This window comes from Neopsephotus bourkii, unplaced genomic scaffold (genome assembly GCF_033783945.1).
Source record: "Neopsephotus bourkii isolate Nb327-2 ecotype Australia unplaced genomic scaffold, CSIRO-AGI_Nbou_v1 NB_196, whole genome shotgun sequence".
Lineage (NCBI taxonomy): Eukaryota > Metazoa > Chordata > Aves > Psittaciformes > Psittacidae > Neopsephotus > Neopsephotus bourkii.
Genome location: NW_026900709.1, coordinates 9484471 through 9505391, shown reverse-complemented (window position 1 = coordinate 9505391; position 20921 = coordinate 9484471). Strand labels below are relative to the sequence as shown.

Sequence of the window (20921 nt, the reverse complement as noted above, 5' to 3'; positions counted from 1 at the left end):
ATAGCACATTTTTTACTGGATTTGTCTTAGCTGGCTAAAAACACATTTTCAGTTGCAGTGTTTTCACAGTCTAGTCAGAGAATAAGTAACCTGTACCTCCATAGTCAACTTTAAAAAGGACACGTAGGTTTCTAGAATTTCTAGTCTTGAACTAATACTTTTTTCAATTTTTTTCAGTTCTTCATTTAGAAAGTCAGTTCTGCTAGAAAAAGCTGCCACCTGCTCAGGTTCAAACTCTTCCATATCTTCGATGATTCTCTCAGCTGCTTCCAGTTCACATGATGTTTCCTTTGAAGGCAGAAACATAGAACAATAGGTATGATGCCTGAAAAGGATTTGTGAATACTGATACCACATTGTTAATTTTTACTAGTATTGCTTTCTTATAAATCAATTAAATATTATGTGCTTAAAATAGCCATTTTTTCATTGCAACTTTGGATGTAGTTATTAAAATAGCTATTTTGAATGAAACAAAAAAAAAGTAGGAGTCTTAGTATTCAGATTAAGTAAATCCCTTCTCACACACAGAAACATTCCATATGGAAACATAAACAGCCAGAACTGAACTATTCCTTTAACAAACAGTATAGCCCAATTTTCTGAAATCATTCTCTTAAGTTCAAATCCATCTTAAATGCTTTCCTGATACTCAATTCTCACAGAAAAGTTCAGTGTCCACTCTAGAGTGAGACCTAGAAGCACCCGCTCACCATAAGGCTACTGCTGTAATTGTTTTAAGGCCTGTTCTTGTAGCACTTGGACTTCCTAATTGTAGTTCCACTCATACCTTCATTCTTCAGTCAAGAATTGCTTCCTAATGTCAGACTAGTCCCTACCCATTAAGCTGCATATTACAGCCCAAACCAGTGTATTAGCATGCAGATTTTAGCATTTCATGCAAATTAGCATTTCATGTTTTTCAGATTCACTGTCTTAATTCATAGCTTTATATATATACATGTTTATGAGCTTATCTACTTTTATATATTTAAATCAATACCACTTAGCATACCTATCTCTGGCATTTAGCTTAGAGTGCAAATTCTAGCATATCCCATTCCACAGAAAGAATAGGTAGGAGAGATTATTATCATCAGGGTAGATTGTACGCTTCCACAAATAGAAAAAAAAAAAAAAAAGAAAGAAAGGAAAAAATGTTACACCCTGGCAGGCAAAAATTTGGCAGAAGAGACACAAAAAACTGTTACAGTTATTTGCACTCTGTTTAGAACCAGGTCTTGGATTTCATAAACTGGTGCCTGAAACAAAAAAGAACTCCATATGAGTAATTGTGTTTTAAGAACCCCTCAAACATAGGGTAACCATGTGTGTCAAGATTATGAAGAGGATTCAGCTGGTTCTAAGCCACTTTCAGATACCGCAGTAATGCTACCAGAGTTGGAAAGGCCCTGGATGTGACTTAAATATAGTCTCAGCTGTGTTATAGAGCTGAGTGCTGCAGCGCTTTCATACCATGGCTGCATTCCCAACATGACCAATGAGTATCTAATGGCAACTTTAGAGCCCCCTTCAGAGTTTCTTCACCTGAACTATTTTTTTCCCTTGTGCTGATTCATTCTTTTTATTCACCATAATAAACCAAAAGAAGAGTTTTCTGCGCCTCTGACTGTCTAGATAATTTTTAAACTTGGTGCCTCACATAGGAGCAGAAAACCATATCTGAAGAGTCTTCCTATCAAGGGCTGATACTGGGATCTTGAGGTAGTAACAAATAATACTATGAGATAGAGACAAAGGGGATAACCTACGATATCAGAAGTACTGACTTGTAAAGTTGGCTGTGGTTTTGTTCATTAACTACAGTTTAAAACTAAACTATAGACCTATTTCCTTTCCAAGAATACCCCAGAAACTCTCAGCCTCTCACCTTATTTAGACTTACAGAAGACACTTATTTCTTTCTAATAGTACTTAAGAATGATAAAGTTTCTTTTATCTTTTATTTTACCTTCATTTGTTCAGCCAGTTCAAGGTGCTTCTCCAAAACCCTTTCCGATTCAGGCAAATACGAGCCAATCTCCATACCAACTGCTAGCATTGGGGTGATTTTTTTAATCGACTGTGATACCTTTATTTGAAAGTATTATTTATATAGTTAATTTATACAAGTAGTCACTATAACAACAGTATAAAACATGACTTTGTACAGAATAAAGTGAAGTAACATTTGTCTGTTGGTGTTTAGATTATGGACTCTGGAATTTGTATTTTTAATTTTTAGATAATTTAGATTATGTAATTCAGGAATGAAACTATAAAGGAAGAAAATTCTACTATTTCTCCTAAGAAAATTCTAACAGGTATGGTAGAATTTAGGGAAAAAACTCCTGTCTGCTCTCATTTAGTTGACTGTGCTTTCCACTATCCAAATTATCCCAGGCTTATTATTTTAGTAAGGCACAACTGCATCATAACCTAGATGCTACAGCCTTGCCAGAAACACTCCTATTCTGATGTCCTTTTGTTTGGGCTTTTGTTTGTTTGTGTGTGGGGTATTCGTTGTTTGTTTCCATCAGAAAGTACATTTAAAGGTTCTCTGCCAAGTTAAGAGGCCAATTTTTATGCTGATACATGTACACAACTCCATTTCATTGTCACTGTAAAAAGTTATATATGCATGATGATAACAAATCACCTTATGAAGGGGCACAGGCAGACACAGGATGCATAGTTATTATCAGAATAAGAATTCACATCTAACATCTATTCTAAGAAGTGACTGCTGAGGCTCAAATTTTATTAAATAATGCTCAGGGGCAGTTGAATTTAGCACCAAATTTTTTGTGACAGTTTGCATGAAATTGGAGAAAAAGTTTTTTTTGGTAGGAATATAACAGTAAGTGCTGTTCACTGTAATGAAAGATCATGCATTATGACTCAAATCTTCAAAGTCTTCCCTAATGCAAGTCTGGGAAGAAACTGATTAGAACAAACTGCAGAATGAAATCATACGTCAAAATTGGGACTACATTTTGAGTATTATAGAATCATAGAATAGTTAGGGTTGGAAAGGACCTTAAGATCATCAAGTTCCAAACCCCTTCCATGGGCAGAGACACCTCACTCTAAAACATATCACCCAAGGCCTCGTCCAACCTGGCTTTGAACACTGCCAGGAATGGAGCATTCACAACCTCCATGGACAACCTATTCCAGTGCCTCACCACCCTAACAGGAAAGAATTTCCTCCTTGTATCCAATCTAAACTTCCCCTGTTTGAGTTTGAACCCATTACCCCCTGTCCTATCACTACAGTCCCCAATGAAGAGTCTATCCCCAACATCCCTATAGGCCCCCTTCAGATACTGGAAGGCTGCTGTGAGGTCTCCACGCAGCCTTCTCCAGGCTGAACAGCCCCAACTTTCTCAGTCGATCTTCATATGGGAGGTGCTCCAGTCCCATGATCATCCTCGTGGCCCTCCTCTGGACTTGTTCCAACAGTTCCATGTCCTTTTTATGTTGAGGACACCAGAACTGCACGCAATACTCCAAGTGAGGTCTCACGAGAGCAGAATAAAGGGGCAGGGTCACCTCCTTCGACCTGCTGGTCATGCTCCTTTTGATGCAGCCCAGGATACGGTTGCCTTTCTGGGCTGCAAGCGCACACTGCTGGCTCATGTTCATTTTCTCATCGACCAGATATAAAATATCTGATTGCAGACTTAATTATTCAGTCATTAAATTCATTTACTTTTTTGGTCTATGATCTGGGATTTTCTTCATATGAATCTTGATAAAAGATTATAATTTTAAATTTGAATTTATACGTGGAACCTTGTGTAGTGTCTAATCCTGCTCTGATGAGTCATTGAAAAGTTCTGCACTACTACCAAAAATTCAACACCTTAAAGAAAGCTCTGCTGTCCTTGATGCATCAGTATCTTCATGAATTATGGGAATTTTTATAGTGAATAGAATCTACCCTCCTTCAACCTTACTGAAAACTTGCTGTGGTTCACAGCCACCATGCTTATTAACCCTCAATTTTGCCACAGTTTTATCTACAACCAAATGAAAAAGAAGTCATAGAAACAATGTAGGAAACCTGCATGCAGGTCACTATCCTGACTGCTCACTTCTTTCCCAAAATTAAAAATTATAATAGCTTATTTTGTAAGCAAATCCATGTTTTATTGAAAACCCCTGGTAAAGTATTTTCACAGACACAGATGTATTTTTTGGAACATCTTTAAGCTTTTTCGCACTGATAACAGCATTCAGAATTCTAACTACAAGTGTGGGCTTTCCAACAAACTAGTAAGTTATATGTACTTATTTGAGTTAACTTTAATAGATAAATTACAGAAATGCAATATACTGTTCATGAATACATTAAGAAGATGACATGTTATGGTGTACCTTATTTAGATGATCTTCAAGAGAGACAGTCCATTGTTGTTTCTTCAAAGTAAGTTCTTTATAATCTGGACCCTGCCTGATCAATTGATCTACTTTTTCTTTAACATATTCCATCATTTTCTGAATTCCTGTCGCCCAGGAACTAAAATGGAAAATTAGAACTGTTGTTATTTCTCAGCTTTGCTCAAGAATCAGGATGACAATGATTAAGAACAACACCTTTTCCACTGATTTGTGTGGCAAGTAACTTATGAATTTTAGACCACGAGCCTTAAAAGAAAAATAACCAAGAGAAATATTAAAATTAATTCAAATAAAATTAATAAAGAGTAGAACACATGAATGACATTTCCAAACAAGTAATTTATCACCAGTGCATACATTAGATTCATGTGCCAGATATCCTGATTCACTGAGAAATACCTCATTTAATAAATAATTCTAACTTTAGTTAAACTATTTAAAGACTAAACCCACAAATGTAACAGCTTAAAAAGAGAGAAAATACATAGCATATCACTTCTACTTTAAAAAGAATGCTTTCTTTGGACTTTCAGATATTCCAGTGTTTTTATAGTAGCTGAAAAAAGGAATGTCTATAGGTTCTAAGTCAACATTTCCAAAGATTTTGTTTTAACAGGGTAAAAGACAACATAAATTTACAAAATAAAGACTTGTCTTATAACTTAAAACATTTAATATCAGGGAAACAATTCACAATCTGAATACTTGAGTCCTCTTCAAATTGTAAAGAAGTTACCACACAGAATTAGGATCTGAAGTTTTCATATTAAAAAAAAAAGAAGAAACCCACATATCCATTGATATACTACTGAAATTTATTAATTGTAAGAACTTTTGTAAGACAACCAATTCAAAATAAGTTTTTCATTACTTTAGGTTCATCAGAAACTTATGTTAATACAGGTACTTATTGAAGGTTTCTTTATCTGTCCTGTAAAACTAAAAGAAATTCTGTCCTCACTTCAGGGAAGGCTCAGAGAGTTAAACTGCAGCCTCGAAGAAAAGCTTTATTCTACACTATTAAAAGGAATTACGGCATTAATAGGCCATTCTGTTTGAATCTGATCTGAAATTGGTCACAAAAATTCCAAATATTAAGGTCTTTTAAGTCCTTTTCAGGGAGTAAGTGGTTTCAAATTTTCCAAATTACTTTTTCAAACACTAGCAACCTCTTAGTTCGTGCTTTATCCTTTAACTCTAAAAATGTCAGTCCTCTATTTGAGTACTTCTTAAAAAGAAATATGTTTAAAAACATCTACTCTCACCAATCCTTTTAAAAAAGCAGTAAGAGAACAAGATTCATAGGTCTTGAGAATGACAATTTAGATCTCAATAACATCTTTGAAAGTAACATTAGTTTGTTATGAGTTACCACAATAGATTTTATCAGAAGTAAAATACAGACAGTTCTTACAGTCATAGGCAAGCTAATTGGTGGGCAAAGTAACAAAGGTTCTCTAAATGGACAAAATCTACTAATTGTTTTTCGTTTGTTGGGGTTTTTTTTAGAATTAATGTATATTTGCTCCTCCTGTTTTTCTAGCTGGTTTTAATTTAAAAATTATTGCTCAAAAATCAGATTTACCAATATTTCCTTTTTGAAATGCTTTAGGATTACGAGAAAGAACTGCCTTCTGTCACTTTTCTATATTCCTGTTCCAGTGTGAGCATTTTCATTTATTTGGACTATCTTTTTATATAAGGCCGCTACATGCCTTATGATGATTTGAAAGTAGGACAGAATTACCATATTTCTCTTGTTTTACTGTGAGTTGTGTTTGAATAATGTTGATGAAGTCAGAGTGATTAGCCTTAAACATAATCCTTGCTCAGTCTGAGGGAATCAGTGCTAGATTTGTAAATCATAAACCACTACAGTCATCATGCGCATACAAACTGCCTGGCTTATTTTTCAGTATTCTAAAAAAGAAAATAACAAAACAATGTGGATACAGAAATCCATCTACATTTTAATTCTCTTAATACTAGAGTACTCTTATCTTCTCTAGGTGCATTTAAACCAGTACTACACAAGGTAGCCACTTTAATAGTGCATTAAAAATGCATTTTCCAGTACCCTCATTCAGAAGATCCAGTGCAATTGAGGACATCATCTCATCAAAGCTAACAAAGAGTCATCCAACCTGAGCAAGTTGCCTGAAAAACTGGAGGTTACACTGGTCAGGTTATACTTTTCGTCTGTTAGAACAAAGCAGCTTTTTGAAAAGATAACTAAACTTTTTTAGATCCACATCCTTTACCACCTTCAAAAGGTGACTTCAAATTTCCCTTAGGATTTCCAGTCTAGTTACGTAAAGGAAATCGAAAGCCTGTAACAGCAGTTAAGACTACCAATGAATTGTGAAATAAGAGGAACAAAATATTAATTGAGATTGTCCTTATAAGAGTTTTGTTTTCTGTCCAAATCTTCCTCTGCCCCTCAAGCTGTTCATGCAAATCTTACTGTCCCTTGTGATTTAACCACTGGGCTAAATACTGGCCAGCATTTAAGGATAACAGTGGTTTATAAATGACAGAGAGGCATGTCTTTTCCCTCCTTCAATGCATTAAAATTTCTGGCAGAAATTAATATTCTGATACATAACCTTTTACCACATTTGCTGAGAACTCACTGCGTCACCTTTACTAGGCTTATACACTGGCGGGTATCTCCTAAAGCCATGTGTTAGGCAAAAAGACCCCAAAACTTAGACTTATCATGGTATACAAAAAGTTGAAAGCAAGTCAGGATCCTCCTTGTAGCACTGAGGACTAGCCCCGTGCTGAATTGCATCTGGAAGAGACTAGCCACCAGGTTACTCCCCTCAGTTAAGAGCTCGTAAAACCACATCTGGAGGCCAGTTTGTCTAATCTGGGTCCCCAGAGCATAAAACAGATGGGCAAGTTAGAATGAATTGATCAGAGGTCACTAAGATAGTTGGAGGTTGGAGCACATAATGTACAAAGGGATGCTGACAGAGGTGAAGAGGTGGTCTAATTACTGTCTTTATTTATGATGTGTGGTTATACAATAGACAAGATCAGAGTATTTTCAATGGTGAACAGCAAAAGGCCGAGAGGCAATGCTCACAAGTTGCAGCAATAGAAATCTTGACCAGATATAAGAAAAACATGTTTCACAAGGAGAGTGTTTAAGCATTATCACAGGTTGCCCAGGTACACTGTGGAATCCCTGTCCTTGGAGATACTAAAATTTGGCCCTGAGCAACCTAATCTGACAGGCTTTGAGCAAAGGATTGTACCAAATTAACTCCCAGAGTTCCTTGCCAGTTTAAACTATTCCATGCTGGTAATCCTCAAGCCCATGCTTAGGCATATAAAGTGTTTCACCTGCACAGTACTAGCACTACTCATTGAAATATATGGCAAATTCATTACATTCAGGCAATGAGGCCTGAAGGCAGCAGGGAAAAGCTGAACAGATGTAATATTCTGTGTTTGCTTTCTTAAAAGGTACTTACTCATTTTTATGATGCAAGTGGGCATTTAAAATATTTGAGATCCTGGGATTTTTCACTGTTCTTTAAAACAGCAAAACACATTTCTAGTGAGATTTCCTGTCATCATTGTTTTAAGTTTCACCTTCCTTCTTTAAATCCCTGCTGCTTCAGCTGTAATGCTTTGCTGTTTTTTAAATTATGTCTTCTAGGCAGAAATCTTTCCTTCTTTATTTACTTACAGAGTATCTTGAGCAGCACTTTGGCATACAGAAGGTCTGCCTGTTGCACTACCTGGTTTTCCTGAATTTTACCAGAAATGACTGATAGAGTTAATTTGATAAATTCATCCCATTCTTCTTGCTGTGGATTGGTGATATCTTACTATCCCACTTCTGATTCGGACTATTTGAATATTTTTTTAAGCTCTTAATAGGGTAGAAAGAAAATTAATGACTTGTTATTTTAGAGATTCATTCTATAAATTTCTTCAGAATTCCTAACATTAATTAATGCCATGCAGACATAATTTGAAACACAACATCTGCTTCTATTGAAGTAATTTTTAGCAGAACATCAAGTCCTTGTGAACAGCAGCATGTGTTCTGGAATTATGGCTGGCTTAGGAATCACTGAGGAAAAACCCTGTTCCTTCCCTTTGATTAAAATACAAGGAGATGCTGAAGCAGTAACAAAAGATGTAAAGCCAGCTGTAAAGCACATGTTCTCAAAACAACTGTTTCAATTTTCTACATTGTCCCTTTGCTAGGCCCAAGCCAATTACAAGTGACAGATAAAAGCAGTTTAGATAGAATTTTTTGCAAGGTCATGTGATTAAATGAAAATTTTATGTAGACTTTCACTTGCTGTGTTGAACTAAAGCTGTTCGAAGCCAGGAACAATTAAGGACATAAGCATGTAATGGGAAGGAAGAGCTAAGCTGAGAACCAGGCAATCATCAGCCATGTTCATCTGCTCTTTGAAACAGAACTCAGTAGTATGAGGGGTATTTATTCTTATTGCACCAGAATCCTACTAAGACTTGAAAAGCAGGAGATAATAATCCTCTAGGACTAGGATTCTAAACTGAGTCATGATTTAAATTAATGCAAAAATTGTATCTGTGGAGTACATTATCACTGTCATTAACAAAAGCTTTGGAAAAAAAAAGGGCTATAATTACAACTACTAAGAACTGGAGAAACCTCAGTATTTTCTGCACTTGGCTTAACACCTGTATTTCTGTCTTGCAAGAATCACATTATAATTACTAGAATGAGGACTTTTGAAAAGGTCAAAAAGGATTACATTGGGAAGCATGGAGTTTTCATAGCCACTGATATCTTAATTTTCGTTTACATACATTTACTTTTCAAAAAATGCTAACTAAACAATGGTTTCTGTACACTGCCCTAATATACCATTCCACTGTTTGACAGCACTCTTACAAGTAGCATGTAGCATTTCTAAGGATTTTTTGTTAAAGAGATTGGTTTGTATAAATACCAACAAATAGGTACATCAGAAACTGTGTTTCAGGTCATGTAAGTGCACAACTACTTAGTTTACTACACTGGCTCTTAAATGCAGTCTGAGTCTAATTAGTCAAGTTATAAAGCAACAGGTAGATATGGAGAAATACAGCAGATATGCAAAAATAGAGGGAATACCTGTGAGAATCTGCTTTATTAAGTAAAGTTTTTCCCTTCTGCAAGGCAGTTGCTGTGCAGCCTTTGATTGCTTCTTGTAGTTCTTCATACTTCATTGTCAAGATAGGCAAATGTAAGCCTTCTGAATTAAATATTTTAATATAATTGTCAATACCTTGAAGACCATCAAGTACCTGCAAAAACAAAAAGCAACTGTTGTAAATATATCTACTTTAATTGTGCATGTATATTTAATTTAATTTAGGGCTTTGTATTGATTTTGGAGGTTACAGAACACAGGTATAATTCAACAAAATTTAATGTAGGCATGGGCATGCAAAATTATGATTAACTCTTTGAATTTAAAACAAATCATTTTTTTCAGCAATAATCAGGCCCATTTGACATATCGAAGCAGAACCAAAATAACAAGAGTAATACAGAACATTAGCACATAGTTTTATTGAAGGTCAATCTTAAAGAGTTTTACCAAAATTCTCTTTCTTCTAATGTTTTAAAAATACCAAATGTATATTCAACAAGTACGTTATAGTTAAATTATTTTTATTATAAAGGTAGGGTTTGATTTTGCACATACATAGCTTTGGTTTTCTTATAGGTATTCACTGTTTTCCTTTAGTGCAAGAGGAAGTTTCTCGTTCAAATACCAGGAAAAAAGCGATGGAAGTACTCTAAAAAGACCCCTGCCTTTTTAGACAGAGTAAGGACAGCACTGCAATACTCCATTATTAAAGTTAATAAATACTAATATTTGTAAAATAGAAATGTGGCCAAACGTCCTGTGCACAATTAGCATCATAGCAGAGGCACTATATTCTGTTACATAATTTTTTGTTGCTCTAAACAACAGAAAAATGTGAAATCTAAATAAAGCAAATCAGTAGAAAATGTCTAATAGCATTAATTTCTCATTGAATGTACACATTTATGTAATAAAGTAAAAAAAAATCTAATGACTTTTACATGAATTACTTTGTTTACATATTTTTAAAAGGAAAACAACTGCTTTTACACCACCAAACTTGTGTTCTGACTTTGCAAATCTCTGTATATACTCTAAGCATTAGTTCAGTGAAAAATTTTGCAGACTTACATACTGAAAACATATTGCTCTCAAACTCTCAGTTCATCACTGAGAATTTTGAGACAACAATATATATATATGTTAAAATGCATATATATGAAATAATGCATATATATACTAAATATATCAATTTAAATATATCAAATTTAAAATTACTACATCTGAAGAGCAAGAGAACTTTAAGACTGACTAAATTTTACTTTAAAGACTTTTACAAGGTTTTACATTCATAAAAATTGGAAGACAAAAGTTCAGGGAGATTATCAGGGACAATATGATCCAGCTTGCTACAGCATATCACATATGATCCAAGAATTCAGCAGCTGAGAATGAACCTTATATTGCTGACTCAAAATAGCAAGGAAAGAGGCCTGAACTCTCTCAAACAACTGAAACCAATGCAAAAGAAATTAACGAAAATAAAGAAAAGAGCGTGAGCAAAAGTAATTAAACTTCTATACACAATAGATTAAAATAGGACATGCATACTATATTATTGAGTCTGCCAGGTTATTTTTCCTGTATGTTCACTTTAAAGCAAGTTGAAATGACTTCTAAATTTCTGATGGCACATAGGAGCGGAAAAAAAGTAAATAAATAAAAAGGCAGCATCTAAACTAGTTAGAAGAAAGTATGTAAGTCCTGGAGTTCAAAATCAGAAGTTGAGTTTTGAAGTAACTTATGCACCAAAGTATAAGATACTCCACAGCTAACTAAAACTGTGAATCTGCAAACACATCAAACTCAGTAAAAGCCTTATTTGTCTACTTAAAGCTGTACCAGTGAATGTTTTCAAGCTTTTACCATACCAAATCAATCTTAGACTATTTCACATATCGTTTCCCAAGTATTCTCAGAGGATAGCTACACAGACATCCCCCTGCAAAAAGTCAAACTGAAGGTAACTACATAGACACAGACATAGAAATAGATTGATATTTGAAGAAAAGCTTCGGAATGTATGTGATTACAAAAGAGCCAAGGAGCTTGCAAACATGCAGAGAAATATTGCTTAGCAGCCAAACATACAAGAGAACACAGCCAAATGTACACCAGAACTAAAGAGCACAAATACAATGCAAGAGCTATATCTGAGAGTTTATTTTCCTGAATTCATTAAAAATTAAAATGACAATAAGACAAGACCTAAAAGGAGTTCTCTTTGAGTTAGTTCAAAACAGCTAATACTTTGTTTTCCTACATGTAAAGAGCGTCCGGATGCTCAGGTATACCCTGAGAAGAACTGAGTATAGTGTTTTGTTCACTCATACACGTAACAGGTGTAATGGCATGCTGTGGAGACACACCTGAGCTAGCGCTTTCTTCAGCAGACACTTCCACAAAACCCAGCCCTGCATTCTGAAAAGATGTTACCTTTGCTCCCAAAGCAATAGACATATATTTGCATAGCTCCTTGTCCAAACTAGAAGCAGCGAAAGATCTCTCTCACTTCAGAGATCTCTAAATAATTTCGATGCCAAGTATTGTTTACTTGTGACAAAAAAAAAAACACCGAAGGAACAGAGTACAGGTTAAAGATAAATGTGATTACAGCCCCACCTGGCGCTCAAAACAAAAATTAGTGCAAAGTCAAGGTTATTTTTTCAGCACATTTTAATAGAGCTATGAAGGTTGTTACTGGATCTACCCATGGAAGTGATCCGGTTTTAAAGCTTCTATAAACGACCTGCAAACAATATACTTAAAGTAAAATTTGGTGTTTGGACATTTTAACATATAAACTTTTCTAACTAGTCTTCTAAATAAAAAGTTTGGGGAAAAGTCTGCATTACTACTACTACTTGGTGCTCTTGAAGAACAGGCTTGTTGTAACACGGAAACAGAGAGGTTTCACATTTTAAGTTTTTCCTTAATGTTGAGGTCATCCTTGGTGGAAAATTTTCAGATGTAGCAGCTTATTTTCAAAATCATCATAAGACTTGAAACTCAATGGGACACCTTCAGATAGCAAAGTCTGAGTGCTTAGTATTTCCAAAAAGCAAATAAACCCTTGTTTTCTTTAACTTCAGAGTAACAGGCAGGTGGTCAGCACCACTGACTAAAGACCTAATGCTTCAAAAGCTTTGTGCCCCAAATCAAGGCAACAAAACTGACCATCTGTTTTTTTAGGATAGCTCTGATCTGATAGCTCACACCTGGAAAAGGCTTGAATAAGTTCCCTGCTGACATCAAAGACTGATGAGACAGACAGTTCCTCCTTCTGCTCTAACTCAAATTTCCTTTAACAAATTGTTGTATATTAATATCAACATGCAATAACAGAACAAACTTTTGTTATATGGTAAGCAAAACCAATTACTAAATTGCTTCTTGCTTTAACTAGAGAATATCATCAGTCTGTAGTTAAAAAAATATAATACAACTGTGATAAATTGTTCTGATATCTAATTTCTTCACTTTTTAAAATATATCCTCTAGTACTAGCTGGAATTTCACAAAGTGTGACATCTGTCCATTTTTTTACCTGCTGGATAGAAAAAATCATATGCTATTAAAATCTCCATGCCCATTTGGTGTTTATAGACTGACTGCCTTCATTACTTACTGCTCTTACATACATTAGAAATATTATAAGCAGAAAAATAACAGCAATCAATCCACAGTACTCCACTGGAAGATCATATGTTGATAAAAATCCCTACTTGTGTTCTCATTTTAAAACAGATTTGGCTCTGAATAGAATTAAAATGACTTGAGGATTTTGTATTATTCACTTTCACGATCAACACATGAAATAGCAGTAATACAACCTTACAGAAGTCTGTTATAACACTATTGCCACCTTTATTGATCCTTCTTTGATCTTCTCATAAAACCTACTCTTAACCTGGTATATCAATAAAGGGATCTTAACTAATGATATTAAGCTCCCTCAATTCTTTATTGATCCAACTTTTATATTGGCTGATTTTTGAAAAATTCAAAATTTAGCTTTTATATATTCTTTTTTTGGTCATAGATGATTTACCTATTACCACCACATAACATTAGGAACAATAGAAACACAACCTACACAAACTAAGCAATGCATAGAGTTCAGTAAACAGGTAGGCCCCTCTTAGACTTCTCATGCGTGAACTGCAGGTATCTAATTCTGGAATCTGAATCACTGCTTGTTCACATGAGCACAGCAGTGATAGAAATTATTGCCTATACATTATCACACTGACCTCAATATAGGTGTGGGCCTTAATTCATCATTTGTCCTGTGACTGAAAGTGTTTTGTGCTTTCATTGGCCACTTCCATGTTACATCATGTCTAGACCACGTAGTATATAGTGTAGTATGAGGAACGTATGTTGTCCTTGATTTTTCTCATGTCTGATTTTTAATTAGCCGCCTGTGGAGAGCACTGCAAGTATAGATATTGTTTCCAATATCCATACTAGCTTGTAACAGTTTATGTATTTTAGAGCTCCTGTATCTTCATAAAGCATTATGCTGTCATGACAGAGCCCATGATCTTAAAGTCCGGATAGTATTTCCCAATTACCTTTTTTTAGAAACTGAGTACTATTCTCCATATACTTTAAAAATAAATAAATATATAAATAAATCTAAATGCATGTGCCATTTTGGATAGAAGTTAGATATTAAAGGTCATATTAAAGGATAATCGGATTTGTAATTTTCCATTCCAAGTTGTTTAGCAAACTCTGTTTGCATAAATGCACATGCATCAGCCTTTAAGAGCACACTGAGAGTTGTATTATCAGGTTATTATTACAGACTTGGCTTCTTACCAACCTTGCCAGCAGAGTGAAAAAAGTCATTGGCCTCTTGTAGCAGGGCTTTCCTTTCTTCCATATGGAAGCACACTTCTTCTTGTAACAGACAGATTTTCTGATTTGAAAGCTTTAGATGTTCTTTTTCTGTATAGTTCTCTGAAAGCAAAATCTTATGTGCTTCAGCTGTCAGCTGTTCCACAGTGGAATTCCATTCCTAACAAGAAAAGTGCCATTTTAATCAACTATACATAGAAAAGTAATATACCAGCACAATGGAAAACGTGTATTGCATTTATAAGCCTGAAAGATACCACCATTTCCAGTTGGAGTGACTTCTCAGCAAATTTAAGGTTTTAGTGACAGGAGTTTTCAGCAGCGGCGTCCTATGTTCTTTGACAGTTTCACAGGCAGGAATAGCAGTACTAGTGTGTCTGCTGAGAAAAATAATCTAGACAACATGAAGACATCAAACTTCTACTTGGTAAGACCAGACTCCCATGACAAACATCCTCTTCAGCCCAACAATCTAACCCAGAACAAATAAAAATACTGCCTACATAATAACTGCTTCCATTGATACTATTTCTGCTAAGAGCTGTCTGCACATCAAATTTAGGGATTAAGCCTTCATGAGCAAAATTTTTCCTTACAATTTTTCACCTGTGATAAATGTGATTTCAGTATTCAGTCATAGTATCTTCTTCAGGTAAGAGAGAGGTACTGAAAGATGCACTAGACTAGACATCCTAAATGGAAAGAAACTTTAACTTGAAGTAAGTCAAGAGAAAAAAGCATTTCACATCATCTTGCCTTGCATCTGCTGCTTTGGTATTTCGTTACTACTTTGGTTTTGCTGTTTTTCTATAGAGAAAACCTTAAAATAGTAAAACTGTTTCACAGTATACTTTATCCTGCTGTGTTTGTCTACACTTAAAATTGGTGTTTTACTGTGCTGTTCAAAATGAAAGGAGCTTCTGATGTTATTCTGCAATTCCCCATGCCTTAGCATATTTTCTCCACTTTTTCTGGCAATTAATTAGATAAGAGAAGGACCTTTTTGAAATTTGTTTAGAATTTCCTTCCACAGATTTTTATCAAATGTCTTATAAAGCAGACAGAAAAATATTTTAAAATAAAACAATCCTTTTCGTTAAATCACTCATATTTGTGCATATGGCACAACAAGATTACAGGGTAGATTATTTTCAGCATGCTTAAAGAATTTTTTTTGTTTGTTTTTCAATAAAATTATTGCTAGTGGCTTGGAAGTTTTCCAAGAAGAAGTAATCTGGTTATTCAGAGATTAATCTGAGGCCCAGTAGAAGCTTTTTTTGTTTGCTTTGTCTGCTATTGATAAGTAGCTATAGAAAAATCTTTCTTGATTTTTTTGTTTTATTTTTCTTTCAAATTAAAATAATGACCACTTCTGAGATCAGGCTGCAATAATCTTCAGCTTGTACTGAAGCCCTGCATTATATTATTTAATGCACAATCCCCCCTTTATAAAATCCCATCCTTGTCTCTCTGTCCTAAGTAATATTCAGTGAGAATGAGGATTTTTGAGGATAATTGCAGTCTGCTGTGCTGTATTTGCCCCTTTTTACCGGAAATTTTTTTCTTGAGAAAAAATAGTAAGGAGGTCTCTCCATACACACAACTTGATTGGCCTATTTATGAATCATGTATGGATTCCTGACATCCAATTGTACTACCACGCAGTGTCATCATCTTCCAATACTTGCAGCTGGAATGACTGGTACCAAATGCATTCCATGGTCAGATTATACTAAAAATTGCACTTATATTTAAACATACAGTTTTTATGAGAATTAGAAAACAACACTGCAACTGGGAACATTTTGGGGGACTAATAATAATTAACCTAAAAAAGACAAAAAAGTGTATTTGAGTATGTGCATATTCCTTTCATTATTATACGCTATTTGTAAAATAATTAAAAATAAAAAATTATTGCAGAATGAAAAATGCACATTTTAATGTGTCAGAAAAGGAAATTGCTTAGTTAGCTTAGAAACAGATGCAGGAAAACAAAAATGTTCTGAATTGTTTCGATGCACCATAATGTGTATATTATAATTACAGAAGGCAAGGCCAATTATAAGAAAATGACTCCATTTGCAGTGAAATGATTTCCTGTGAGAGGAACAGGAACAGCATTCATGAACCTGCTTGATACAAGGTACCCAGTTGCAGCTTCTATGTGATATTAAAGCAGAGGTTAAACTCTCTCATTTAGGCTGAGGCAAGTTTCTAACCTTTCCCACAAGCTCAAAGTCTCTGTTATAATAATTTATAGTTTAAAATATTCCATAAACATTACAACCTTACACACTCCCTGAGGGCATTAATTGTAGTTAGACACATTTGTTATCCTACTTGATCATTACTCAGACTTGGTTCAATTTTCTACAAAATAGCTAGCAACAATTTCACTTTCAGCTTTCTATTTAGAAGGAAATGTCTCTACACATAAAAAGCCTATTCTTTCCATCAACAGGACATGCAAAATCAGTGGGAAAATCTTTATCAGTTTTTACTGTCCTTCAGCCTTCTACATGTTAAATTCATAGCAAGCTGGCAGTCAGCAATAAAATATTTGTTTTTCATTTTCCCTGAAAGGAACACAAAGCTGACTATTACCTTGACTTTTCAGTTTGCCAAGAAGTGCTTGGGAAATCCTCTATCCTGCTAAAGACATGCTGCCTATGCTCAATGCCTCTCCTTACCTCATGTCATTGTTCTTACTTTTCCTCATGGTAGTAAGTCCTCTAAACACTTGCTTTCACTATTCCATTTGGCAAAGAAAAGGAACTCTTTGTAGGTTCCTTGATTTTTTAGAGTATTAAATCTGGTGAATTAAAACTATTGTGGCTTTAAGTCTAAAAACCCGAACTTTTTGTGGCTTCAGCAAATACCTAGCATAAGCCTGAAGAAAACAAACAAACAACAAACCTACAATTTTATCCTGTTATTAAACAACTATTGCAGGATAAATGAGCTTTTTTGGTATACACCTTCCTTAAAAATTCTAACTTCAGATTAAAACCTGAAAGGTTGTGTAAAATTAATCACTGGAATGTCCTAGAGTTAAACTGATAAAACCTTGAAACATATCTATCTGACTTCAGATTATGATCCATATAGTAGAAAATAAGCCACAAGTCAATTAAGTACAAAAATATGTGGTTTTCAGAATATGTTATAAACTAGACAGAAAGAGGAAAAAGAATTTCAAAGTCAATCACCTCCTGGAAAACTGTTAAGTGTTAAAAAATAATGCCAGGACAGAGAAAGACATACCAAAAAAAAAAAAAAATCAAACAAAAAATAAAAGAAACAAAAAACCCACCCACACCATTAACAGAATAATTCTGGGTAGAAAAGGAGCATTCTCCCAAGGCAGTGAGATGGCACTACAGGAAAATCAGACAGTGCGAAGAACATGACAGCTGAATGTAGATTTGCATTTGCTGTACATGAAAGATGAATGTTTAGGTAAAAATAAAATTGCCCCATGTCCTGGGTTTAGCAGTAGCAGTCATTTTTTTTCTCTTTCTTGGTAGCTGGTGCATTGCTGTGTTTTGACTTTCGGGCTGGGAACAGAGCTGATAACAATGATGTTTTGGTTCGGCCAAGGACTTGGTGAGCCTCATGCTCTTGCCAGGGAGGAGGGGAAGATGGGAGGAAGCAGAGACAGGACACCTGACCCAAACTGACCAAAGAGGTATTCCATACCACAGCACGGCATGCCCAGGATGTACCGGAGAGTTACCTGGAAGGACAGGGGGTCTTCTGGGTCAGACTAGTTTTTTGGTGGGTGGTATTGTATTCTCTTCCCTTGTTATTTTCTCTTATCATTGCTGTTGTTAGTGGTAGTGATTTGTATTGAACATTGGTTGCTGGACTGTTCTTGTCTCAGCCCATGGGAGTTGCATTCTTTTAATTCTCCTCCCCATCACTCTGGGAGCGGGGAAGGGGGGGGAGTCCCGGGGGGGGGGGGGAACGCAGGCCTCGACTGCTTCCAGCCCGGCACCACTCACTGGGAGTGAGTGCACGAGCTGGCTGGCTGGGTTTAAACCACGACACCCCAAAAGAAAAATTCTTTTTCTTTATATGCTTTGCTCTAGCTTTCAAAGTAAAGGAGTGTGTTAAAACATCTGCCATGGAGATGAATTACAACACTTGTCAAACTCCTCTATGGAATGCCAGTCTCAGGAAAACTGTCAAGAGCTGGATAGCCTGAGTTTGCATCCATGCAGAAAACGATAAAGGAGCATGGCCGCTCAGGAAGGCCAGAGAGAGAAGGGACCTCCAGGCAAACATTTAACTGCAAAATAATTGTTTTCAGGCATCTAAGCATTAGCTGTGAGATCTAAGGGAAGAAAGCAGGTAAATCCAATATTCTCAATCCTTATGTTAATGTCAGCAAATAAAGCAACTAATACTATTGTTAGTGATATCTAATTTGGTGAGTAAAAACCATCCTGAAACCTCGTTAGAGTGTCTGATTACCTAGCATGGCTACTCCAGACCCAGTAAGCACACAGATCTATAAACAGAAGAAATATGCTCTCCATCTTCCTAGTAATCTTTATTAGGAAGACTGATTCCAGCATTGTTCAGTCCTGAAAAGTGGCAGAAAGTAGCTAAAATGCAAACAATTTAGCATACTACTTTTCTTCTTCTCAAGTTATTTGGCCACTAAGTGGTGCTATCAGTTCTTTTTTACCATGCCAAGCACCTCCAATACACTCAGAAATGTAACAAAAAGCAATTAATCACTGCCACTAGATATTCCCATTGAAACACAAGTCCCTAAATCTGTCTCTCTGCCTCTTCTCTCAGACCTTGAGGGAAGGGGGGGGGAAGAGTGAAGGGGGACAGGAAGGGAGGAAAAGGGGTTGGAAGGAGGGAAGCAGGAGGATCCTTTTAATATTTGGGAAGACTGAGAACTTTTATTCCAATTATGAATCTTTGTTTTTACCTTTGGTCTTGATTAGTGTACAAGATAGCAATAATGTTTTCAGTGGTTTCACCTCTTAGCAAGATGAGGTTCAAGAGAAGATATCAACCTGAGAACATAATAAACTGTACTCCTGTCTTCTCTCAGCCCAGTCACATGAGCAAATTGTTAATCCCGTAAATTATTAGGCTAATCTCTGTATAATTTGTCCTGTTCATATTAATAGCTTACTCTCTATGAGAACACTTATACTTGTTCTGCATGTCTATTACACAGAAACATTTCACCATACCCTCACAGCTACAGTACACATATAAAGTGTTACTTCAAAGATTTATTAACACCACATTAGATCCCAATACAAAAGTCCAAAAGTAGTTTAAGACTAGCTTGTCAATGACCAAGTTACAGAAGAGGAATCTATTTAATTAATTAGCCAAGTACTGTATAAGGTAGTCCTGAGAGTTTTTCCTGAGTATAAACCAAAATGTTCTTTACAACCATTTCCATGTTTTCCCACACAAACTGATAAAATTTCTGAAGACTTCTGGAAATTGCATTTCACTCTGAAATTAATGTACAGTATTCAATGTTATTTTTTTTTTTTTTATTAGAACATATACTGGACACTAGAAAAATATTTTTTTAAAAAAACTGCACCTAGTTCTTCACTAGCCTTCCCTGAAATTTTGTGTGAAATTAGTCAACAGCCTCTCAAAGAGAATGAATGCTTCACACAGCAGCAGCACTACAGTTCCAAAATACATACAAAGTCGAAATACTTTAGATTGCCAATCAAATGCTGACGGCCTGTGTGTTGCTAGAGGTTCAGGGAATTTCATCTGCAGGTATATCTTATAAGCCTGGTTTTGCTTAGACTGAGCAAAAAGGCCAAGTTCATTTCTAGGTTGTTCTGTATTTCATACAGGCAAACCATACAAGTAAAACATTACTTTGTGAAGTGATATTAAGAGACATTAATCTCTGCTATCTAACAAATATTACTGGAACACACATTTGATTGGTATACCTTACCTGAATTTTACAATCAAGATGTCAGGGCCCTCCTTTATTCTAGTCGCAATGTCTGCAGTTCAGTGCTGTAAAAACTAATGCCCAAAGCCCCATAGCTCTGCATTCTGAATAATATTTGCAGTTCAATCTGGCCATGATTTTTGCATATCATAATAATAACCAACATGTTCAGTAACATCCACTTCAAGAATTTAATTTCCCTCTGCTAGAACTTGCTGCCAGTAAGAAAAGCAGAAAGCTAAAGCTAAGATGTTCTAATTCCTAATTTACAAGGACGTGTAACAAAAACTTTTAATGCTAAACACTTCTGAATGATCCTAAGATGAAAAAAGGCAATTCAGTGAAATTATAAGAACCATCTGTAATATAATATATGGGAGAAATGTTAGGTGAAACTGCAGTAATAACTGTTATCATTATAACATCGGGTTCTGAATGTTCTACCATGAAAAGGATTATTAGAAAAAATCATAATGCATATTGTTCTCCTTTCTGCATTTATGGTATCGTTGCTAATTCAGACAGCAAATTAC

At 35.4% G+C, this 20921-nt stretch overlaps 1 protein-coding gene across 2 annotated transcripts in view; it reads right to left on the bottom strand.

Annotated features, from left to right (window-relative positions):
- Positions 1 to 20921, bottom strand: part of CCDC141 (coiled-coil domain containing 141) — a 97079-nt gene that overhangs the window by 36993 nt on the left and 39165 nt on the right. For both annotated transcript variants that reach the window (XM_061379319.1, XM_061379326.1), the window contains 5 exons: positions 14389 to 14583; positions 9536 to 9708; positions 4384 to 4525; positions 1973 to 2092; positions 97 to 288 (listed from right to left, as the gene is read on the bottom strand). In XM_061379319.1, coding sequence (XP_061235303.1) covers positions 97 to 288; positions 1973 to 2092; positions 4384 to 4525; positions 9536 to 9708; positions 14389 to 14583 — 822 coding nt within the window. The remainder of the gene's footprint in view (positions 1 to 96; positions 289 to 1972; positions 2093 to 4383; positions 4526 to 9535; positions 9709 to 14388; positions 14584 to 20921) is intronic.